This window comes from Panthera tigris, chromosome B3, assembly GCF_018350195.1.
Source record: "Panthera tigris isolate Pti1 chromosome B3, P.tigris_Pti1_mat1.1, whole genome shotgun sequence".
Taxonomy (NCBI): Eukaryota; Metazoa; Chordata; class Mammalia; order Carnivora; family Felidae; genus Panthera; species Panthera tigris.
In genome coordinates, this window is record NC_056665.1 from 83,760,157 (window position 1) to 83,783,201 (window position 23,045).

At 39.3% G+C, this 23,045-nt stretch overlaps 1 protein-coding gene across 1 annotated transcript in view; it reads right to left on the bottom strand.

Annotated features, from left to right (window-relative positions):
* SNX6 (sorting nexin 6) overlaps positions 1–19,989 on the bottom strand; it is a 60,300-nt gene extending 40,311 nt beyond the window's left edge. The window contains exons 1-4 of the mRNA XM_042989552.1: positions 19,938–19,989; positions 19,734–19,781; positions 3,439–3,543; positions 2,454–2,564 (exon numbers count right to left, since the gene is read on the bottom strand). Of these exons, the coding sequence (XP_042845486.1) occupies positions 2,454–2,564; positions 3,439–3,543; positions 19,734–19,781; positions 19,938–19,943 (270 nt within the window). The 5' untranslated portion in view covers positions 19,944–19,989. The remainder of the gene's footprint in view (positions 1–2,453; positions 2,565–3,438; positions 3,544–19,733; positions 19,782–19,937) is intronic.
* Between the last annotated feature and the right edge of the window lie 3,056 nt (positions 19,990–23,045).

Sequence of the window (23,045 nt, forward strand, 5' to 3'; positions counted from 1 at the left end):
CTTTATGCTATTCTATGTTTCTTAAATTCATGGATGCCAACAGTACAATCCAGCAAGGGACGTTAAAAAGGGTTCCTTAATTGGAGGAGTGCACCAGAAGCATACAGCACGGACTTAAAACCAAGACAACAAAACAGAGATTAATGACTAACCTCATTCCATTCACTCACAGTAAGGGAGTAAATACTTATCTTAAGTAAAAATATAGTATCTAGAAGAGACATACCTTTCAAGGGAAGGATAGAAGAAAAAAGTTTACCTTAAAAGGAAGGGCTTACAAATAAGAATTGTTAAGGGAAAATGATGGGAAGCAAAGAAAGCAAGAAGAAAAGATAAGTAGAGGAAAAGTTAAAGAATGAATACAAGAAAAGAGTTATGCTTGAGGAAAGCAATAGGGAAGGAAGCATCAAGTACAGCTAAGCACATATTCACATCTACTATGCACCAGACATGATACTGAACAATGTGCATATAAAGATAAACAAGACATGGTCTTGGGTGCCTGGCTGACTCAGTTGGTAGAGTATGCGACTCCTAATCTTGGGGTTGTGAGCTCAAGCCCCATGCTGGGTGTAGAGATCACTTAAAAATAAAATCTTGGAGGGGCGCCTGGGTGGCTCAGTCGGTTAAGCGGCCGACTTCAGCTCAGGTCATGATCTCGCGGTCCGTGAGTTCGAGCCCCGCGTCGGGCTCTGTGCTGACAGCTCAGAGCCTGGAGCCTGTTTCAGATTCTGTGTCTCCCTCTCTCTGACCCTCCCCTGTTCATGCTCTGTCTCTCCCTGTCTCAAAAATAAATAAAACGTTAAAAATAAATAAATAAATAAAATCTTGGAGCAGGGGCCTGGGTGGCTCAGTCAAACGTCTGACTCTTGATATTGGCTCAGATTGTGATCTTGCAGCTGTGAGACTGAGCCCCTCGCTGGGCTCCTGAGCATGGAGCCGGCTTAAGATTCTCTCTACCTCTCTCTCTGCCCCTCCTTTTCTCATATGTATGTTCTCTCAAAATAAATAAACACTAAAAATAAATAAATAGGGGCACCTGGGTGGCTCAGTCGGTTGAGCATCCGACTTTGGCTCAGGTCATGATCTCAAGGTTCGTGAGTTTGAGCCCCACGTCGGACTTGCTGCTGTCAGCCTGTCAGCACAGAGCTCGCTTCAGATCCTCTGTCCCCCTCTCCCTGCTCCTCCCCCACCTGCATTCTCTCCAAAATAAGTAATTAATTATCTATCTATCTATCTATCTATCTATCTATCTACCTATCTACCTATCTACCTATCTATCTATCTTAGGGTGCCTGGGTCCTGGGTGGCTGAATTGGTTGAGCATCTGGCTCTTGATTTTGGCTCAGGTCATGATCTCAGTGTGATAGGGTCAAGCGCTGTGTCAGGCTCTGTGCTGAGCATAGACTCTGCTTAAGATTCTCTCTCTCTCTCTCTCTCTCTCTCTCTCTCTCTGCTCCTCTTCCCTGTTCCTGCTAGCTAAAATAATTTGAAAAAAAAAAACAAAAACAAAAACAAACTTTTTTTATATGTGATTAAGTATTTTTTTACTTATCATTTTTATTATTTTTTAAGATTTACATCCAAGTTAGTTAACATATAATGTAATAATAAAAAAAATATTAAAAAAAACAAGCAAAGATGGTCTTGATCTTTGAGGAGTGTTTAGTCTATAGAAGGAAATTGTAGTAAGAAAATGCCATTAGACAAGATGAGGAAGAAAAGGTGGAAATAAGATGGGAAGAGAAGGAGTTTCCAGTTTGGTGAACACACTGACATGCTATGGAGGTGGAAGGTGGTATACCTGGAGAGGGCATGAAAGTTATGCCCCAACCCCAATCCCTGTACCTTGTCCTATGCATCTCTTCCTTTGGGCTGTCTGGTTGTATCCTTTATATAAACTGGTAATTTTTTTTTAAAGAAAAAAAAGAAAAAAATGTACGGCCAGTGGTCAACCAAATTTCGAGTTACACAAAGAAAAAGCAAATGACTGAGAAGAAGTAGCACAAGGATGGAGAAAGAATCAAGTCAGGATAATTTCAAGGATATCAAATGAAACTAAATTTCAGGAATCTGAGTGTGGACAATGGCTAAGGCACAACATCTGGTACATACTTAGATTAGATGACTTCTTAAGGTACCTCCAACTCTAAGTATTTGTCTACCTAAGTGTTCAAAACCAGTATGGTTTGTAACATCCCCTTAATTAATCCCTAGGAAAAACCCATTTCACTTCCAGTAAACAATAAGAATTTAAATTTAAATGAAGGAGCATAACATAGCCATAACTCCACACTTTCAAACTAGGCAATTTAGGATAAAAGGTGATCGTACATTGTGTTTTCTAATTGGCAATTTAAAAAAATTACACCAGTTCACTAAAAATTTAACACATAATAAAGTACCTAAAAAGCTCCTAGAAAATGGGATTAAAATGGAACCCCAATACTCACAATATAACCTGCATAGTCTTCATTTTCAACGAAGGAATCATGAAGCCAGATAAATTCTTCATGTTGTCGAACAACAGAAAACTCATTTTGTTTAAAATTTGGCAACGAACTCTGCAAAGACAGAGATTCTCTTGAATAAAAATCAAAATTGCACTAAAAGGTTTTTAGTAAATATTTTTAATCTTATTTTTGTAAATTAGTCTCATGCGAAAGATTATCAGCACTTTTAAACTCTATTATGAAAACTCGGAGACATCAGACAAAATTATCCTGGGATGTTTGAGAAAATAATTTGACAGACTTATTATACTTATACTGCTACCACCATTTAAAAGTTATCTTACTAATATATATCAAACTCAACTATTCAAAGAAAAATAGATCTACAGTCTGAAAATATGCCTAAAAACTGAAATCCAAGAAGAAAATAATTTGTAAGACAGTAATTTAATTAACTGAAAGAACAAAACAAAATTGAAAACAAGAATGATGAAAGATATTAATAGAAGTCTAAAGAAAATTAAACCTGCATTACACCTAGGTTTTGTGAGTAATTCGTAAATGTTAGTCTTTAAAAAGTGCATTTTTAAAAAAAAAAGTACATTTCCCTGGGGCACCTAGATGGCTCAGTTGGTTAAGTGTCTAACTCCTGACTTTGGCTCAGGTCATGATCTCACAATTTGTGGGATGGAGCCCTGCGTGCCCAAAGCCTGCTTGGGATTCTCTCTCTCTCTCCCTCTTTCTCTGCCCCTCCCTCCCTCCCTCACGGATACTCTCTAAATAAATAAATAAACTTAAAAAATTAAAAAAAAATTTAACAAGTACATTTCCTTAAAACTGTTACAATAAAAGCAGTAGCTTATAAACTAAAATATAGTTTACTTCTAATTATGTTCAAAACCAAAGTTCCAGTCAATATATTATCACATATATAACATCTGCACAATAAATAGCTAAAATAGTACAAGTACAAAATCACATTTACCTTTGTGTGAACAGTGAATTTTACTTTATCTCTCTCACTCAGAGCATCAGAAATGTCCACTTGCAGAGCAGCATCACTTTGAAGATCTACATTTATTGCTTTAAGCTAGAAAAAGATAATACCTTAATAAAAATCCTATGGGCATTTATAGAATCTCATTCTTTTCTCAGACATTAACACAATGCAAAAACAAAACAAAACAAAATAATCTTAAATCTAAAAAAGTACTAAAGTTCATTAGAACTACATACATATTTTGAAGGGCAGGTTATTTGGGTATGTTATTATCTTAATCAATTTTTCATTCTATAGTATTCAACTACGCTTTGTATGAGTCAATGGGCTAACCATTATTCATTATAATTTCACTCAAAAAGTAAACTATTTTTTCTCTCTCCTCTTCTTTGTCATTGTGGTGTGTGAAGTTAACTGCTTCTTACCATGGGTAGCAGCAGGGAAGTCTGGAAGGTACCCTAGCCTAGGAGCTTGGATGACCTGGGTTTGAATCCCATCTCCGCACATTAATATACTCTGATTTGGGTCTTCTCACAAGACTTGCAGAATCACGCTTAAAATGTGGCCAAGAAACAGGGGTGCCTGGGTGGCTCAGTCAGTTAAGTGTCCGACTTCGTCTCAGTTCATGATCTCATGTTTTGTGAGTTTGAGCCCCACGTCGGGCTCTGTGCTGACAGCTTGGAGCCTGGAGCCTGCTTCGGATTCTGTGTCTCCCTCTCTCTCTGCCCCTCCCCCATTCACATTCTGTCTCTCTTTCTCTCAAAAATAAATAAAGATTAAAACAAAAAAACAAAACAAAACAAAACAAAAAAACGTGGCCAAGAAACAAAAGCAGAATCATCCCATTCCCCAGTGAATTCGGATGAAAACTGGTAATAAAATCAGGTACAACTCCAAGAGGAGCCACTGGAGAAGAACCAAGCTGCTCTAGAATGGATAGCACATGAGATGACATATATATTTATGCTGCATGAAGGTTACATACTTGTATTCTATCACTCTGTAAACATCACTACCACCTCAACAATAAACATGTTTTACTAGAAAAATGATTTTTCTCTGTTACTATGCTTCTGCACCAGTAAGATGACTCAGTAATAAATATGCAGGACCTTTTGTTTGAAAGAAATAAATACATAAAATAAACTATTTTCCAAGAAGATGGTCCATTAACATTCAAGTGTCCTAAAATTAAGGAAAGTATCTACCTTTTAGAACAAGAAAAATAATGAAAAGGCTAATAATTTTAACTCTATTGCTTATTTTAGTTCAGGAATTTACAATGAAACTATTAAATATATTACATATAACATATTTATAGTGCTAAAAAATGGCAACATAATACTCAATAACTACCTCCTGTGTAGGAATTAAATCTCACATTTTACTCTACAAGCTTTAATATACTTAAATGATTGAATACGTTCTCTATGTAGTGCTTCCATTTACTCGTCTATGAGAAGACTTCTCTATAATTCTTTTTTTTTTTTTTTTTTTAATTTATTTTTGGGACAGAGAGAGACAGAGCATGAACGGGGGAGGGGCAGAGAGAGAGGGAGACACAGAATCGGAAACAGGCTCCAGGCTCCGAGCCATCAGCCCAGAGCCTGACACGGGGCTCGAACTCACAGACCGCGAGATCGTGACCTGGCTGAAGTCGGACGCTTAACCGACTGCGCCACCCAGGCGCCCCTATAATTCTTTTTTTTAAGTTTATTTATTTTGAGAGAGAGAGCTTGTGTGCACTTGAGCGGGGGAGGAGCCTGACACATGGCTCAAACTCATGAACTGTGAGATCATGACCTTAACTAAAATCTTAACCAACTGAGCCATCCAGGCACCCCCCCGCCTTTTTTTTTTTTAAAGTAAACTCTATCACCAACGTGGGGCTCCAACTCACAATCCCAAGATCAAGAGTCACATGCTCTGACTGAGCCAGCCAGGCACCCCTCTAATTCTTACCATATTTATAATTCTTAAATTTCATCTATATTCTTCCCCTTTAAACAAATATGCATTCTAAAATGTTTGACTAATTTGGAAACCTATAAAAAAAATCAAACACACTAAAAGATGAAAATAAAGTCTTAGCCAGCTGCAAAGATATGAAATATTTAAAGTCTAATTAACTACCCAGCCTGCTTCAAATACTCCAATTGTAAAACCCAGGTCTTACTTTGGGAATCTCACCTAATCATCAGCATTTCAAATTTTAATTACAATGTAAAAGGAAAAAAATGCTGGAAGCAGAATTGTTTATGACCCCAGTCATATATTTAAAAGTGCAGGGGCACCTAGGTAGCTCAGTTGGTGTCCGACTCTTGATTTCAGCTCAGGTCATGGTTTCACGGTTTGTGAGATCGAGCCCTGCATCGGGCTCTATGCTGACAGCATGGAGCCTGCTTGGGATTCTTTCTGTCCCTCTCTCTCTCCGCCCCTCCCTCGCTCGCATTTTTCTCTTTCTCTCTCAAAATAAACAAACTTAAAAAAAATGCATACATAAAAGGCTTATAGGAAATATAACAAAATGTGACCATCAGTGGATTTTCTTTATATATTCCTTCATTGTCCCAATTGTCCACAATATGCATGCATTACTTTTACAAATGGTGGGGAGCCCCCTTAAAATGGAAATCCCATGATCTATTAAAATATTAATTTTAAGAATTTTTTCATTAAATAGTTGTTTAACTTCCATTAGTAATGAACAAAAGTAACATTTCACTTCTGTACTATTGGTTCTAGATTGAGTAGACCTGTTTTTAAAAGATAAAGACCATTACAGGGGTGCCTTGGTGGCTCAGTCAGTTGAGCGTCCAACTTTAGTTTAGGTCATGATCTCGTGGTTCAGGAGTTCAAACCCCATGTTGAGCCTGCTTTGGATTCTCTCTCTCTCTGTCTCTCTCTCACTCTGCCCTTCCCCTGCTCGTGCTCTTTCAAAAATAAACATCAAAAACATTTTTAACAAAAAAATAAATTACATGGTACTGGGGTGCCTGAATGGCTCTGTTGTTTAAGTGCCCTACTCTTGATTTCAGCTCAGGTCATGATCTCATGGTTTGGGAGATTGTGCTGAAAGCTCAGAACCTGCTTGAGATCCTCTCTCTCTCAAAATAAATAAATAAACTTAAAAAAAAAACCAAACACTTAAATTATGTAGTACTATCTCTGATGGCCTTTAGTAAAAACTTTATAGGTAACTTAAGTTTATATGAAGTTAAATTTCATCAGTAATCATCTTTTTTAAAGTTTATACTATAACCTTACATAAATTATTTAAAAATTTGTTATTGTACTCAATGCTATATGTAACCATTGTCTGATAAAAGAAATGAAATTAAGAGTTGCCTTGAGGGGCACCTGGGTGGCTTAGTCACTTAAGCGTCTGACTCTTGATTTCAGCTCAGGTCATGATTTCATGGTTTATTGAGTGGTATTGAGCCCCACATTTGGCTCTGGGCTGACAGTGTGGAGCCTGCTTGGGGTTTCTCTCTCAAATAAACAAACAAATAAATAAACAAACATTAAAAGGAAAAAAAAAAAAGAAGTGTTTCCTTTTTTCTCTTTACTCACAATCAGGACACTTTTAAGATGCTTATTGTGGTAGAGTGAATAATGGTTCCCCCCAAAACATGCACATCCAAATATCTGGAACCTGTGGACATTACCTTATATGGCCAAAAAAAAAAAAAAAAAGGTTCTGCAGGTGTGATTAAATTAAGGATCTTGAGATGGGGAGATTATCCTGGATTTCCCAAATGGGCCTTAAATGCAGTTACAGATATCCTTATAAGAGGTGCAAAGAGATTAGACACAGACAAAGGGGAGGGCAACAGGACTATGGATGCAGAGATTAGAGTGATCCAGCCACAAGCTAAGGTTTGCTGGCAGCCACCAGAAACCAGAAGGGACAAGCAACAAATTCTTCCCTAGAATCCCAGGGAGCATGGCCCTGCTGACACCTTGATTTCAGTTCAGTGATCCTGTTTTCGGACTTCCGGCCTACAGAACTGTGAGAGAATACATTTCTGCTGTATTCAGTGATCAGATTTGTAGTAATTTGTTAGAGCAGCCACAGGAAATTAATAAATTTATCATTACGATTTTTGGAATAATAATCTTGGCTTTTCTTATGTTTTCTCTGCCTTGTCAAGCATTTCCCAAATACAACTGACAGGCATCAACCTGGGTACTTGTTAAAAATACAGAACCCCCGGCCTGATCACAGGTTTATCAAAACAATCATCAGGGAATAGCCTTAAAAACTGTGTTTGGAAACCCTAGCCTAGACTTACAGGGTTGTCTTTGCCTTTACAATCTTTGAAAACTTCAACTCAACTGCTAATATTTTGTTTTTAATGATTATATAAAACATTGTTCCCAGGTGTTATATCTGTATGTACATTTTAATTTCCAGATTTATTTTAACTGTTGCATTATCAATTTTCAGGATTTCTACATCTGAATAGCTGTTATTTATTCTTCCAATTCAAAGTTATTCCCAATTATTTCTTTCTTCCATTTCCTTATCTCTGTATATCAAATATACTTGCCTCCTTTTTTCTGATAGCACAACGCTTGGCTTTTTTAAATTGTAACTTTTTTTGATAACAAATATTCTTATGTATTTACTGCTTTTGTTCTTGGATTCTCTCTTTTCAGGTATACCTTAACATACAACGAAACACAGGTTTTAAGTATATAATTTGAAGAGTTTTGACAAATACACAGGTTACACGCCTGTAATCATGACCACAATCATCCCCAGAAATTCCCATTACTTTTACGTTTCTACTTTTTTTTCTAACTCTTCTATAAATTCTTTTGTATGCCTTACGAAAGCTTGTAGTCCTTCACATACGGTCTTACAGCTATTAATCCAATCTATCATTTGTCTTTTTCATTCTTTTAGCAAGTATGTTCTAGAACTGATCTCAGGAAAAGCGCATGAATCATACATAAACAGGGTCACAGCAAACTGCTGATGCTGAGATTGTGACTCCTTTAATTTATTTTTCATACTAGATTCAAAATATCAGTTTCACATCTCAATTTTTTTTTCCATTTCCGAGCTTACAGAGAAAAGGAGACAAAAAGGAATATTTTGTTTGACAATAGATTTGCTTCACACACATCAGGGTGTTTTGTTTTGTTTTGTTTTAAGCCCTGTTTCTAATAACTAAGATGTGTAATGGAAAAGCCAGCCAATAAATGAAATCATCCCCTACACAAATACAAAATTTCCAATGAAAGCTAATCTGCTATTATTTCATCAATTCTAGATGCATACTTTGCACATTTTAACATCTGAAATAGGAATGCCTTATAACTGATGACAAATTCCAGTTTAATTGGCAATCTTTTTTCTTTCTTAGTGGCATATAAAGTATACCTTCCAGTCAATTGTGCCTTAGATTTGATAAATTTTTATTGTAAATTTAATATTAATTTCATAAAATATACACAACATTTTTCAGGCATGTATTCTTTTTTTAGAGAAAAGTTAATGTTAGTTTTTAATAAGGGAAAGAGTGAAAGCAAACAACTTATGATTCATCAACATTTAATTAACTTTTTGAAATTAGTGAGGTAAGTGAAGAAATTCTCATTAGACTACATTCACCAGTTTCATCCTCATCTGGGCTGACAAACTTTGCAGTCTTTTGTCAAAGACTGGCTAGGTTAAACATTAGTGTCATGGTCAAGAAAAAGACAAGAGAGAGCAAATGGATTAAGCAACATAAATACAGTACCATTAAAAAGATAATTTGGAAGACACTGTCCTATTGCTGATTAATTTTCCACATGTAATTTTTAGTAAAGAAAACATTCACTACTAGTTTACTATACTGACTCATTTACTATAAAATATCTACTTTAGAACACTTCTAAAAAATTAGTTGTTCATCTTTTGCCAGAAAAGCAAATGTATAGAGATGGATGGATGGAAGAAGGAAGAAAAGGAAAATAACTGACTACTGTATAGCCTCCCAACTGGTGTCTTGCTTCTGTCCTTTTCGATCTTTTTTAAAAAAATTTTTTAACATTTATTTATTTTTGAGACAGAGAGAGACAGAGCATGAACAGGGGAGGGGCAGAGAGAGAGGGAGGCACAGAATCCAAAACAGGCTCCAGGCTCCGAGCTGTCAGCACAGAGCCCGACGCGGGGCTAGAGCTCACAGACCGTGAGATCATGACCTCAGCCGAAGTCAGACACCCAACCGACCAAGCCATCCAGGCGCCCCTGTCCTTTTCCGTCTTTAATCTATTCCTTATAATCCTATTAAACTAAAAATCATTCCTCAGCTCAAAACCTAGAGGTCCCTACTTGGAGAAAAGCCAAAGTCCACCAGGCCCTACAAAGTCTGCATCAGACATCATCTCTCAGGCTAATCTATTATTCCTCTGGCTAACTGCAGCCCTGCCATATGGCCTCTTTGTTGCCCCTTAAATACAGAAGCATGCTGCCACCTCAGGAGTCATTGCACTCACTGATCCCTCTACTGGAACATTCTGCCCCCAGGTGTCTATCTGCATGACTCACTCCTTCATTTCCTTCAAGTTATTTACCAAAATGTCACCTTTTCAAGAAAGCCTTTCCTGGCAACCCTAAGACTGCAACTCAACTCCCCTCCACCCCCAAACAAATCCCTATCCCCCCTTTAAAAATATTTATTTAACTTATTGTTTATTTATTTGAGAGAGAGCAGGGGAGGGACAGAGAGAGAGAGGGAGACAGAAGATCTGAAGTAGGCTCTGTACTAACAGTGGAGAGCCAGCAGAAAGCCAGCAGAGAGCACGATATGAGGCTTGAACTCACAAACCTCAAGATCATGGCCTGAGCTGAAGTCGGATACTTAATCGAATGAGCCACCCAGGCACCCCAATATTTATTTATTTTGAGAGAGAGAGAGCGAGCATGTGCACAAGTGGGGGAAAGGAGAAGAGGGAGAGAGAGAATCCCAAGCAGGCTAGGTGCTGTCAGTGCAGAGCCTGACTCAGGGCTCAATCCCACAACACCTTGAGATCATGACCTGAGCCAAAATCCAGAGTTTGATGCCTACCTGACTGAGCTACTCATGCACCCCACACCTCATTTTTTTCATAGTACTTGTTTACCATCTACTATATTTTATTTTTTTAACAGTCCTCCATAACTATAATGTCAGCTCTGTAAGGACACAGATTTTTATTTTGTTCATTGCTATATTCCCAGTGGTGGACCTCAATAAATATTTATTGAATGTAGAGAAGAGTAGAAAGAAAGGTGGTAACCATAACTGGGCTAAGAAACTGTAATTAAGAGTATAATCAACAGAACACCCCTGAGACAGACAGAAGTAAATTTCATTAGGCTCACGAATTCAGGCCAAATTTTAAATTTATTTAACTCCTAGCACAAATATGATTTTGGAAGTCCTGTTAATACATCATTTTTATTATTACTGTACATCTTATACTGAGCAGTCAAATCAATGCTTGATTATATATACATTTTCTGGAAATTGGCATTTGCAGCCAGATTTTCTCTCATATACTATACCTGGTTTGCAAATTCCCATAATTAGTATCAATTCAACCATCAACTCTCTGTGTTTACACTTTGAACTGCTTGCTGTATGTGGATAAAGTTACAGCTGGCATTTGCAAGCAGACTTCCTCTCGCATACCATATCAGACACAATAAAATATTACTAGGGTATTAGTAGGGAGGGAAGTACTAATGGTGTTCACCTCTGCATTCCCTCTAAGTCAAAGTTAATACAAATGTACAAGTGTACAAATACAACACTTTACTCTTTACACAATATACTAATACACATTTATTTAATAAACTTTTTAACGAACTTAAAAGTATATTCAAACAACAGTCCTAGGTATTATGGAATATATAAGGTGAGCAAAAAGCCTTGCCTTCAAGAAATCTGTAGTGAGGAAGACAAATCAACTTTATGTAATAAAACACAAAAATTAAGTGTTTCCTATTCTCTTTTCCTTACCAGTTTTTACTATGTGTACAATTTAACCTTATCAATACCTCCTGTCCTGTGACCTTTCCATGTATCTCCAGTCCGTTACCCCTTTCTCTTCTACTTCCCTCCTCTTCCACCCCACTGCATGGTGTATCACTCCAATACTTTTCTTACTGGTCCTAACAATTCTCATTGCTCTTTCTGCCATACTTGGCTTGCAAATTCCCACACTCAGGATCAATTCAACAATCATCTTTGCTTTCTGAGCTGCTGAGTGTGGCTAGAGAAGTCACAACTGGTCTAATACAAATTAATGGTCTTCAAATTGCATTAGGCTCTTAAAACCACTCAACACTCCTGGAAAGATCTGTTCAGCTCCCCCTTCTGATTCCTTTCAGCAACTACACCAAACTTTTACTACCTCAACCATCTATATTTCCACGCCCACTCTCAACAAGTGACTTTGTTTCCCACATCCCAAAGAAATAAACACTACCAACTGTTTTTTCCTTAGACCCATCAATAAACTCTTCTAGCCTCATCATCTCCACTTTCTCATAAGTGGTATGGAGGGCAGAATTGTCTGCCCACCTGAGCATTTAATCATCCTGTCTGCTCCACAACCTGTTCATATACTGCTCTTCTAGTCAAGTTAGCCTCGGTCCCACAAACCCTTCACACACTGAGCACCTAATTTCCAAATCCAATACTTTTTAGTGTTCTTGACTTCTCTGGAGTATTTTGCCTTGGTGATCATTCTGTCTACTTCCTTTAAACTCTCTCACCTTCTGGGGACTTCTCTCATACTCTTCCTACCTCTCTCAGCCCTGTCAATCGATCCATTTCTTCTCTATAACCCTTAAATGTTGGTTTCTACAGTGCTATCTAGCCTAGGCAATCTCAGTCGTCCTTGACTATAACTCCGAAATTTGTATCATCAACTCAGACCTCTTATTCTAAGTTCCCAATTATACTTTCACCCTACCAACTAGACATACCCACCTGGATGTATTCACTTATTAACAAATAAATGCCTTCAATGTACAAACCACTGTCCTAGGTGCTAGGGATAGAGCAGTGAAGACACAATCCTCATCCTTACAGATCTTACATTCTAGTTTGGCAGGAAAGGGATTAAATGCCTTATAGGCACTTCAAATCCAACATATATGAAACCAAACATATTATCTAACCTTCTGTTTCTCTCTCCTGCATTCCTCATTTTCTCTTTTTCCTTTGCCCAGCCCATGTACTTATTCAGTCACTATGCCCTGTTAAATCTATCTCCTAAACATCTCTTTGCTATGTCCCTTCCTTCATCCCCTATTTCACTGCCTTAGTTATACCTTCATCATTTTTCATCTGGACTGTTGCAACGGCCTGTTAACTGATTTCTCTGCTTTATGAAAGGAAGGATCAATCCACCCTCCACATCAGTTATCTACAATGCTATTTTCATCTAGGCATAGGCCTTTCGCAGCTTAAAATCCCTCAGGACTTCACACTGACTGGAATTTTAATTATTATGCACCTTACACTTAATCTGTACATATCTGCCCTTGTCCCATATCTGCCCCTGCTTCCTGTAAGAACAAGTACTCCAAGTAGAACCAAATTATTTACTCATGCTATTCACTCTGCTGGCAAGCCTTCCTCTTCCTGAGAGCCTACAAAATTCCTGCTCAACATTTAAGGCTTAGTTCATTTAGGTAATAGCATAGTGGCTAAGAGTGCCAGACCTGCAGCTTGACTGGCTGAGTCTGAATCCAGCTCTGTTAAAACCTTGGACAAGCTATTTAATGTCTCTGAACTTCAGTTCTCCTTTCCAAAGAATAGTAGCAACTACTTAACAGGGGTTTGAGAATTGAGTTAATATATGGAAAGTAGCCGGCACAGAGTAAATGCTACATTGGCATGCAGCTATCATTATGTCCTCACTACTTCCCCTTCTCTCAAAGGTAAACACTCTCTCCTTTGTACTCCCATGGCACTTTATCTTAAGTCTGTCACTACAGTGTGATGGTCTTAGGGCGGGAACTTTCTTTTTCTTCTGCCAACATTCATCTTCTTATCCTCTGCCAATAGAATCGATGTCACATTTTTATCTAAAACAACTATCAATAAATGTGGAGTGTATTCAAACTGTTATGTAGGTACAAAAGAAAATGCAAACATCTGGCCAAGTCTTCAAAAACAAGTCAAATTTGAAGTGGAAAAAAAAATGTGAAGAAAAAAAAGCCACTCTACAACATTAAAAAGCATGCATAAAGCAGACATTAAAGTGCAGAGGTGCCTGGGCAATGACAAATGGACTAGAGTATGTCTAGAGTGTGTATGTGTGGGAAGGACATACTGAGAAATAAGCCAGACTAAAAGTGTAATGAATGGTGTTTAATGCTTGTGTAAGGAGTTTGAACCTTACTGCAAAAGAACTGGGTCCAAGTAAGTACTTTTAACTAGTGGCATTATATGATTTAGTCATTTTAATTAGGTAACTTGAAATACTTAACAAGGCTGGATTGGAAGGCAGACAGACAGGAGACACAGACCAATGACAGGAATTGCTACAATCCAGGCAAGAAACAGCAAGGACATTAAGTGGGGCCATACAAATGAAAGATGGGATAAACAATATTTTTGAGATGAAATTAACTGGCCTCAGTGATTATACTAATATGGAAATGAAGGATGATTCAGGTTCTTTGCCTGCACGATGGAAAATAACATTAACGAAGATAAGGAATAGAGGGGGAGGAGTAAGACTAGGAGTCTAGGAGAGCTGTAGTTACTCCACCTGGAGTAATGCTGAAAACAATAAACATTTTATTTAGAACTAAAATCAAATGCTAAGAATTATGCCATCACACTGGCACCCACTGCTCTTATTTAACAAGCACAAGCACATCAGAGCAAAATGTGTCCAGTTCAAAGGGCTCATTTGTTTACTAAATAATATGTTACTGTCTTTCATTTTGGGGAAAAAATAGCCTATTATGTAGAGGTATGGCTACAGGATGGCCAGTATTTTTCAATACTGTGTATTTTTTAAAGCCTGCTTTTTAAGTTACTCATAAAACAGTATTTTCTTAAGGCTGTAAGATTCTCTTCTGTTCCAAATATCATCATGAAAATTTAAGGCTGCTTAAAAATGTGTTTTATTACTTATTTTTCTTAAGTTTATTTATTTTGAAAGAGAGAGAGAGAGTGAGCACATGAGTGGGGAAGGGGAAGAGAGAGTGGGAGAAAGAATCCCAAGCAGGCTCTGCATTTTCTGCACGGAGCCCAATAGCAGGGCTCGAACTCACGGACCGCGAGATCATGACCCAAGCTGAAATCAAGAGTTGGACACTTAACTGACTGAGCAACCTATGCACCCCTAAAAATGTATTTTAAAATACTGACTTTAACTTTGCCTACTTGCTGCTCTGTATGAAATGCTTGCATTATTTTTGAATCTGTGATTCATATCAAAATTCCTATCAATATATGCACTTCATGCTTTTTCTCTATCAAGACTCTCATTCTTTTTTTTTTTAACGTTTATTTATTTTTGAGACAGAGAGAGACAAAGCATGAACGGGGGAGGGTCAGAGAGAGGGAGACACAGTATCTAAAACAGGCTCCAGGCTCTGAGCTGTCAGCACAGAGCCCGACGCGGGGCTCGAACTCACGGACCGCGAGATCATGACCTGAGCCGAAGTCGGCCGCTCAACCGACTGAGCCACCCACGCGCCCCTTGTTCAGCCTTTTAAGAATGAGAGTCTTGGGGCCCCTTGTTCAGCCTTTTAAGAATGAGAGTCTTGGGGCCCCTTGTTCAGCCTTTTAAGAATGAGAGTCTTGGGGCCCCTTGTTCAGCCTTTTAAGAATGAGAGTCTTGGGGCCCCTTGTTCAGCCTTTTAAGAATGAGAGTCTTGGGGCGCGTGGGTGGCTCAGTCGGTTGAGCGGCCGACTTCGGCTCAGGTCATGATCTCGCGGTCCGTGAGTTCGAGCCCCGCGTCGGGCTCTGTGCTGACAGCTCAGAGCCTGGAGCCTGTTTTAGATACTGTGTCTCCCTCTCTCTGACCCTCCCCGTTCATGCTTTGTCTCTCTCTGTCTCAAAAATAAATAAACGTTAAAAAAAAAAAGAAAAAAAAAAAAAGCTGAACAAGATAACCTAAACTAAAATTACAATGCTTAAAATTCTAATGACAACCTCTTTCTATCAGGACAAACACAATATAAGGAAATTTAAACAGGCTAGATATTTCTGTTCTTATGAGGAAATAGCAGGATAACTGTGTAGCTATAATCAAAGTTCAGTGACAGAAACTTCTTGGATGCTTGCTGAAAAAGTAGCATATGTCCAGAGCTAGAACAAACAATCCTAAAATCTGTATGGAACCAGCAAAGACCCTGAATAGCCAAAGCAATCCTGAAAAAGAAAACCAAAGCTGCTTAGGCATCACAATTCTGGACTTCAAGCTCTATTACAAAGCTGTAATCATCAAGACAGCATGGTACTGGCACAAAAACAGACACACAGATCAATGGAACAGAGCAGAAAACCCAGAAATGGACCCACAAACATATGGCCAACTAATCTTTGACAAAGTGGGAAAGAATACCCAATGGAAAAGACAGTCTTCAGCAAACAGCATTGGGAAAACTGAACAGGGACATGCAGAAGAATGAACCTAGACCACTTTCTTACACCATACACAAAAATAAACTCAAAATGGATGAAAGACCTAAACGTAAGACAGGAAGCCATCAGAATCCTAGAGGAGAAAACAGCCAACAACTTCTTTGACCTCACCCACAGCAACTTCTTACTAGACAGGTTTCCAGATGCAAGGGAAACAAAAGCAAAAATGAACTATTGGGACCTTATCAAGATAAAAAGCCTCTGCACAGTAAAGGAAACAATCAACAAAACTAAAAGGCAACCGATGAATGGAAGATGATATTTGCAAATGACATATCAAATAAAGGGTTACTACCCAAAATCTGTAACAAACTTATCAAAATCAACACCCCAAAAAACAAATAATCCAGTGAAGAAATGGGCAAATGACACGAATAGACACTTCTCCAAAGAAGACATCCAGATGGCCAACAGACATGTGAAAAAAATACTCAACCTCAATCAGCAAGGAACTACAAATCAAAACCATAATGAGAAACCATCTCACACCTGTCAGAATGGCTAAGATTAACAACTCAGGCAACAGCAGATGTTGGTGAGGATGCAGAGAAAGAGGAACCTTTTGCACTGCTGGCAGGAATACAAACTGGTGCAGCCACTCTGGAAAACAGTAGGAAGGTTCCTCAAAAAATTAAAAATAGAACTACCCTGCAACCCAGCAATTGCACTACTAGGTATTTATCCAACGGATACAAAAATGTTGATTCAAAAGGGCACATGCATCCAATGTTTATAGCAGCACTATCGACAACAGCCAAAGTATGGAAAGAGCCCAAATGTCCACTGACAGTTATATGGATAAAGATGTGGTGTGTGTATACACACACACACACACACACACACACACACACACACACACAATGGAATATTACTCAGCGATCAAAAAGAATGAAATCTTGCCATTTGCAACGTGGATGGAAGTGGAGGGTATTATGCTAAGTGAAACGAGTCAGTCAGAGAAAGACAAATATCATATGATTTCACTCATGTGAAATTTAAAATACAAAACAGATGAACATAAGGGAAGGGAAGCAAGAATAATATAAAAAGAAAGGGAGACAAACCACAACAGACTCAAATACAGAGAACAAACTGAGGGCTGCTGGAGGGGTTGTGGGTGGGGGGATGGGCTAAATGGGCGAGGGGTATTAAGGAGGGCACTTGGTGGGATGAGCACGGGGTGTTATATGTAAGTGATGAATCACTAAATTCTATTCCTGAAATCATTATTACACCATATTTTAACTAACTTGGATTTAAATTTAAAAAAAAAAGAAAGAAAAAGTAGTGTATGTCAATTACACTCAGATTAAAAAAAGAAGAAAAAGAAACAAGAGATATAAAAAAAACTAGTTATCTGTCCTTTTCCCTGCTTCAGGAGGGCAGAACCCAGAAACTTTTGTTTTGTTTTCCAAACACCTCAGGTGATTCTGAAGCAAGTGTTTCAAGGCCACTCTGAGAAATACTTGTACTGGTTCTGGCATCAGAAACATGGTTTAAAGTCCACCTCTCCCACTCATTGGTTGTGTGACCTCAGACCACTTAGTTTCTCCAAGGTTCAGATTTTTCATCTGTAAAAGGCGAATACTAAGTTTCACAAAGATGATGAGAGGATATAATGAAACAATGCTTATACAGTACTTAACACAGTGCACACCTATAATTATTACTATGATTTATCCAGTTCCACAGGACAAAAATAAGGAAGAACTAGACATATATACATATTCATCACCATGACATTCCAAATGCTTTGTAATTCATGGTAATGTTTTTTCCATTTTCATATTAAAATTTTCATCTCTAAAATTCTACAAAAATCTCCTCGTCAGGCATGCTCTTTGTCTCCCTTTTCCTTTAATTTTGGAATACATGAAAAAAGTTTTTGGCCACATTACGTAAGTGCTTCCAATTTCATAAACAAATCGTACCAAAGGCATAAGGCAGTGAACATGAATATTAACCAGAAAATACTTTTCATATCAACATAAATACTCAAAAAAATTAATATTTTTACTCAACATTAGTCAGATTTTATAGGAAAGCAAATCCTGTTTGCTTTTTCTGGTAGACCACAAAAATTAGACACAAAGTTATCTAAACAAACAATGCCAACTGCTTTATATTTAGAAAAATCAGTTTAATTGGACTATAATCAATTCATCTCCTTTCGTTACACAACTCTAGTGGTTTCCCCTATTTTAAAATCCTAAATGTAATCTATAAGTGACCATCTATCTAACTCCACTGCCTTATCCCAGAAGATGCATATACACACACAGTTTTTTAAAAATTCATTAGAAACTAATTTTTTTTTTTTAGAAATAACCAGAAATCTACAGACGCCTGGGTGGCTCAGTTGGGTGGGCATCCGACTCTTGATTTTGGCTTAAGTCATAATCCCAGGGTGGTGGGATCAAGCCAGGCTTTGGGCTCCATGCTGAGTGTGGAGCCTGCTTACAATTCTCTCTCTCTCTCTCTCTCTCTCTCTCTCTCTGCCCCTCACTCTCAAAATCAATCAATAAATAAACATTTAAAACAACCAGAAATCCATACGTATGATGCTTTCACACTAACTAGAAATTCTAAATGATGCTTTTGTGTAAACTGAGAAATTTATTAAAACATCATTTATAAAAGTATGCAGCCCCCTCTGCATCCTTTTTATCATTTGAAAGCTTTATAAAGCTCATCAGTTAATACTACCTCAGCTTGTATTTAAAAAACAATAATAATATCCTTCAAGAATATTTTATCACCTGCCAAAAATCAACTAACTGATGGATCCCCCACATCATCTAACATGAATAAGTAAAGGCAAATGGAAAACTGAAGTGCAGTCTGTTAAATGTAATGGAACCAAGGAACCTTGCTGAGCTGCAATCATCATACATCAATATTTTTCAAGTGCTCACTTGTACAAGGCACTATACAGATTACACCCTTCAGCCAAGGCAAATGGGGGAGGGGGGGGAGAGTGGGAGGGAGGAATCGGAGGCCTGGAGGCCCTTTCTTAAGTGGCATGCAATTGGCCTCAAACTACCACCAAGGGAACTCTGCAAAAGATGTATTTTTTGGACAGTAAGAAACGTAAAGATACCGTGAGCTTCCAGCACTTTGCAAAATCTGGCAGGATACTGGAGAAGAGTTAAGGTTCCGCGACAGTGAAATTCCTTGCAAATGGGTAATTTAGAAAAAGCTTGTACTATGTTTTAGGAGAGAAGGGTGGGCGGCAGCGGGTTGGAGGTCCACAAGAAGGTGCCGCCAGAAGATCTGAGAATGGGTTTTCACAGCCCCGAAAGTGTCGAGGGTGAGAGGACGGAGGGATCCAGCTCCGGCCTCCACCTCCACTTCCCCACCTGTCCCGACCCAAGCGGTGGAGGAGGTCCAACGGAGGGTCTGAGTCAGGGGCAAGCAAGCGGTCCTGGGTCCTCGGGAAATCAGAACGGAGCGGCCCCGAGGGAGGAAGGGCTGCAGGAGGGCGGGGCGCGGTGCAGCGAGGAAACCGAAAGGAGGACGGCGGGGGAAAGGGGCCGTGGGACCCGGGACCCTTCCGGGTACCACACCCGGGGGCCAAGACGGGGGCGGGAGGGTCCCGTCAGCGAGAAGGAGGCAGAACTTACTCCGCGGTCCTCCTCCGAGAGGAAGTCGGGGCCGTCGTCCAGGCCTTCCTGCGGGGTTGCCGGGCCCGGCACACCGGGGGAGAAGATGGAGTTGGGGAGACACAAAGGGAGACATTAGTGCCAGGCCGGCGCGGCCCCCGCGCCCGCCCCGCGCCCGCCGCCCCCACCGCGCGCCCGGGGCTCGGCGCCGCTGAGAACACCCACCATCATGGCTGCTCCGAGTCGAGGGCCAGCGCAGGCGCGCACCGCACCGCGGGGCCGGAGAGAGAGCCGGCAGCAGCGGGAGGGGCGGGGCTGGTGGCGGCAGGCGGGGGCGGGGCCTCGGAGCAGCCCGCTCCGCCCCGCCCTGGAGCCGAGGGCCGGGGGCCATGAGCGGTAGGAAAAAGGAAGGCAGGGCCCTCCGCCCAAGGTCGAAGCACCCTAGTCGGAAAGGCCCCAAAGGCCCAGACCCACATGGCTGCTGGCAGGTCTCAGCTGGCCGGCTCTGACCCGGAAGGAGCCCAATGCCACCCGGGGAGCTGTCCAGTTCCCTTTCCCCGAGGGCTGCAGTGAAAAAACCAAGCAAGCGCTCTCCAGAAGCCACAATAAATCATCTTGTCTTTGTATTATGCCACACGATAATTAATCACAATTAATATTTTGCCCATAGAAACTGTGAGAACTAAGGGCCTTCACACAGTCAGCTGTAATCAAGCGTTTACTGTTGATGAGGTAATAACCTCAGGGTTTGGGGCACTAATGGTTGAGCACTATAAAAATGAGTTGTTTGCGTTACAAGAGTATTCCTTTCATTTGTATGAACAAGTGCCTCCAGATCCACTCTAACTGTCCAGCCGGATGGCACCACGTGGGTGTCCAATCCAAAAGATGAGACAAATTATTCCTAAACCTTTGCCTCATGTCACCTTTACACACAAGCACACACCCAAGCTATCCTTGTGCTTCCAGTCACTTAATGGCATCAGCATCTTTAAATTTTCAGACCAGAAGCCTCAAAGTCCTATACAAATCCTTCCTTCTTCTCCCTCACTCATCACACCATTTAGTAACAAATCGTTACATTTATAATTGATTTTCTGTGTTATCTCTTAAATCTCCCACTCGTCCCTCTCCTCCCTTCCACAGCAATTACCCTCAGTATCTGTTTGACCTTTGCAATACTCTCCTAACTTTTCTTATTTCCACCTCTTTCCTCCATTCTACATACTGCTGCTAGTTTTCCTCCTAACACACAAACATTGATGATAATGCTGCTACCCTGTTCAATAATCTTTACACATCTTTGTTACATTAAAGTCCAACTCCTCAGCCAAGCATTTAAGGCCTTCTACACTCGATTCCCTCCCTATTTTGTTGAATTGAAACTCTCAAAACAATAATGTTAAACAATTAATATTTTCATGAGAATTTCTTGTAGCTTTCATTTTGTATGCAAGGAGAACTGAGGCACAGAGAAGTTAAGTTACTGCCCTAACAAGGGTTATTCTCCAATGGTGGGGGGCAGGGGGGGCTTTATTTTTTGTCTTTTGTTCCTTGTTTCCCAGTGCATTGTAATAACTACTGGAGTAGTGTTTTTCACTGGGAGTCATGAGGCATCATGCGGCGTCAGTGTAGTGTGATGAAGTGTCAGGAGGGATGTTCTGGTAATTTGTTGCTGATGGAAAGTGCCAATATTTTCTAGTGATTTGTTTTTGGTTTGAAGGTAATGCCTGTAAAGCTCTGCTTCCCAGATGAAAAGACGAATGGAGCTACAATTAATGAATGGTTTTTGCATACAACTGATAGGAGGGTCAAGTGTGTCCTGTGGACAAAGGTTGAGAAGTACCACCTAGGACCACCTAAATGTCTCTGATCATTAACCAAAGGTTTCAGTACTTAAGCCAAGTCCAGACACATCGTACAGAAACACTCAGATTATCAAGTGTCAAAACTTAGAAATCATTAGTTAAAAACAAGATTTAAAATATGAATAGCCAAATAGGGGTGCCTGGGTGGCTCAGTTGAGTGTCCAACTCTTGATTTCAGCTCAGGTAATGATCCCAGGGTCATGGGATCGAGCCCCACTCAATCGGGCTCTATGCTGAGTGTGGAGCCTACTTGGAATTCTCTCTCTCTGCCCCTCCCCAACTCGTGTGTGTGTGCATGCACACACACTCTCTCTCACACTCTCTCTCAAAATAAACATTTAAAAAAAATATGAGTAACCAAATAAAATCATCAACAAAAAAAATATAGTAATTACTAGAGTCAAAATCAATAACTGAAAACTCACATGAATAGAGAACCCAACCTTGAAATAATAAAGTTATTCATTAATACCTGAGCCGACCTTTCTGGGTAAAGGTCTCAAACTATATTTTATAAATGATAAGAAGGAATTATTAGTAACTGACGCTAACAACTATCAAAAAGGCAGTTACAGAACTTAAGAAACATCAAAGGAAAAGAAATTAAGAGAAGCTCATACAATAGATTTTTCTGCTCCTTATAAGATAAATCAAGAAGATATTAAAGCTTAATTACTTTTCTAGTACTCTTAACCAAATAATCAATTTTTCATCTTGTTTTAATAGGTTTTTATGAAATTGCCTACTTTTATTTAAGTTCCATGAGCAAATTATGTTGAACCACAATCTGATCATTTCATAGATTTAGGTACATGAAAATAAAATATTACAATCGGGAGTAGTTTCCCAATAGTGTGCTTCAAAAACAGGGGCGCCTGGGTGGCTCAGTCGGTTAAGCGTCCGACTTCAGCTCAGGTCACGATCTCACAGTCTGTGAGTTCGAGCCCTGTGTTGGGCTCTGTGCTGACAGTTCGGGGCCTGGAGCCTGCTTCAGATTCTGTGTCTCCCTCTCTCTCTGCCCCTTCCCCGCTCATGCTCTGTCTCAAAAATAAATAAAAACATTAAAAAACAAATAAAAAACAAATGTACTGGAAGACTTTAGAGAAGAGTAAACTTTTAGAGACTAATACATGAGTCACTTTAAAATTTTGAAAACCAAAAATTGTATTTGTTTTGAACATTTTTGTCAAGCAAAACTCAAGTTTTTTTCTAGAAGAAAAACTTGAAAAATATGAAATGGTGATTATTTAATTAGATGTAAAAGAAAACTGCTTAATTCCTTTTATTACATTCTGATCAAAGAAGGTTTCACCAAAATGTATTTTTGCCAACTCCTCACTTCCTCAACTTTTAGATCATTTTTTTTTGGGGGGTAGCCTTTAGGTCCTGATTCTTCCCTCCTCCCTGGTAGTTGTGCTACAACAAAATTATCTACAGGAAGGTTGCTGAACTCTGTCTTTTCCAA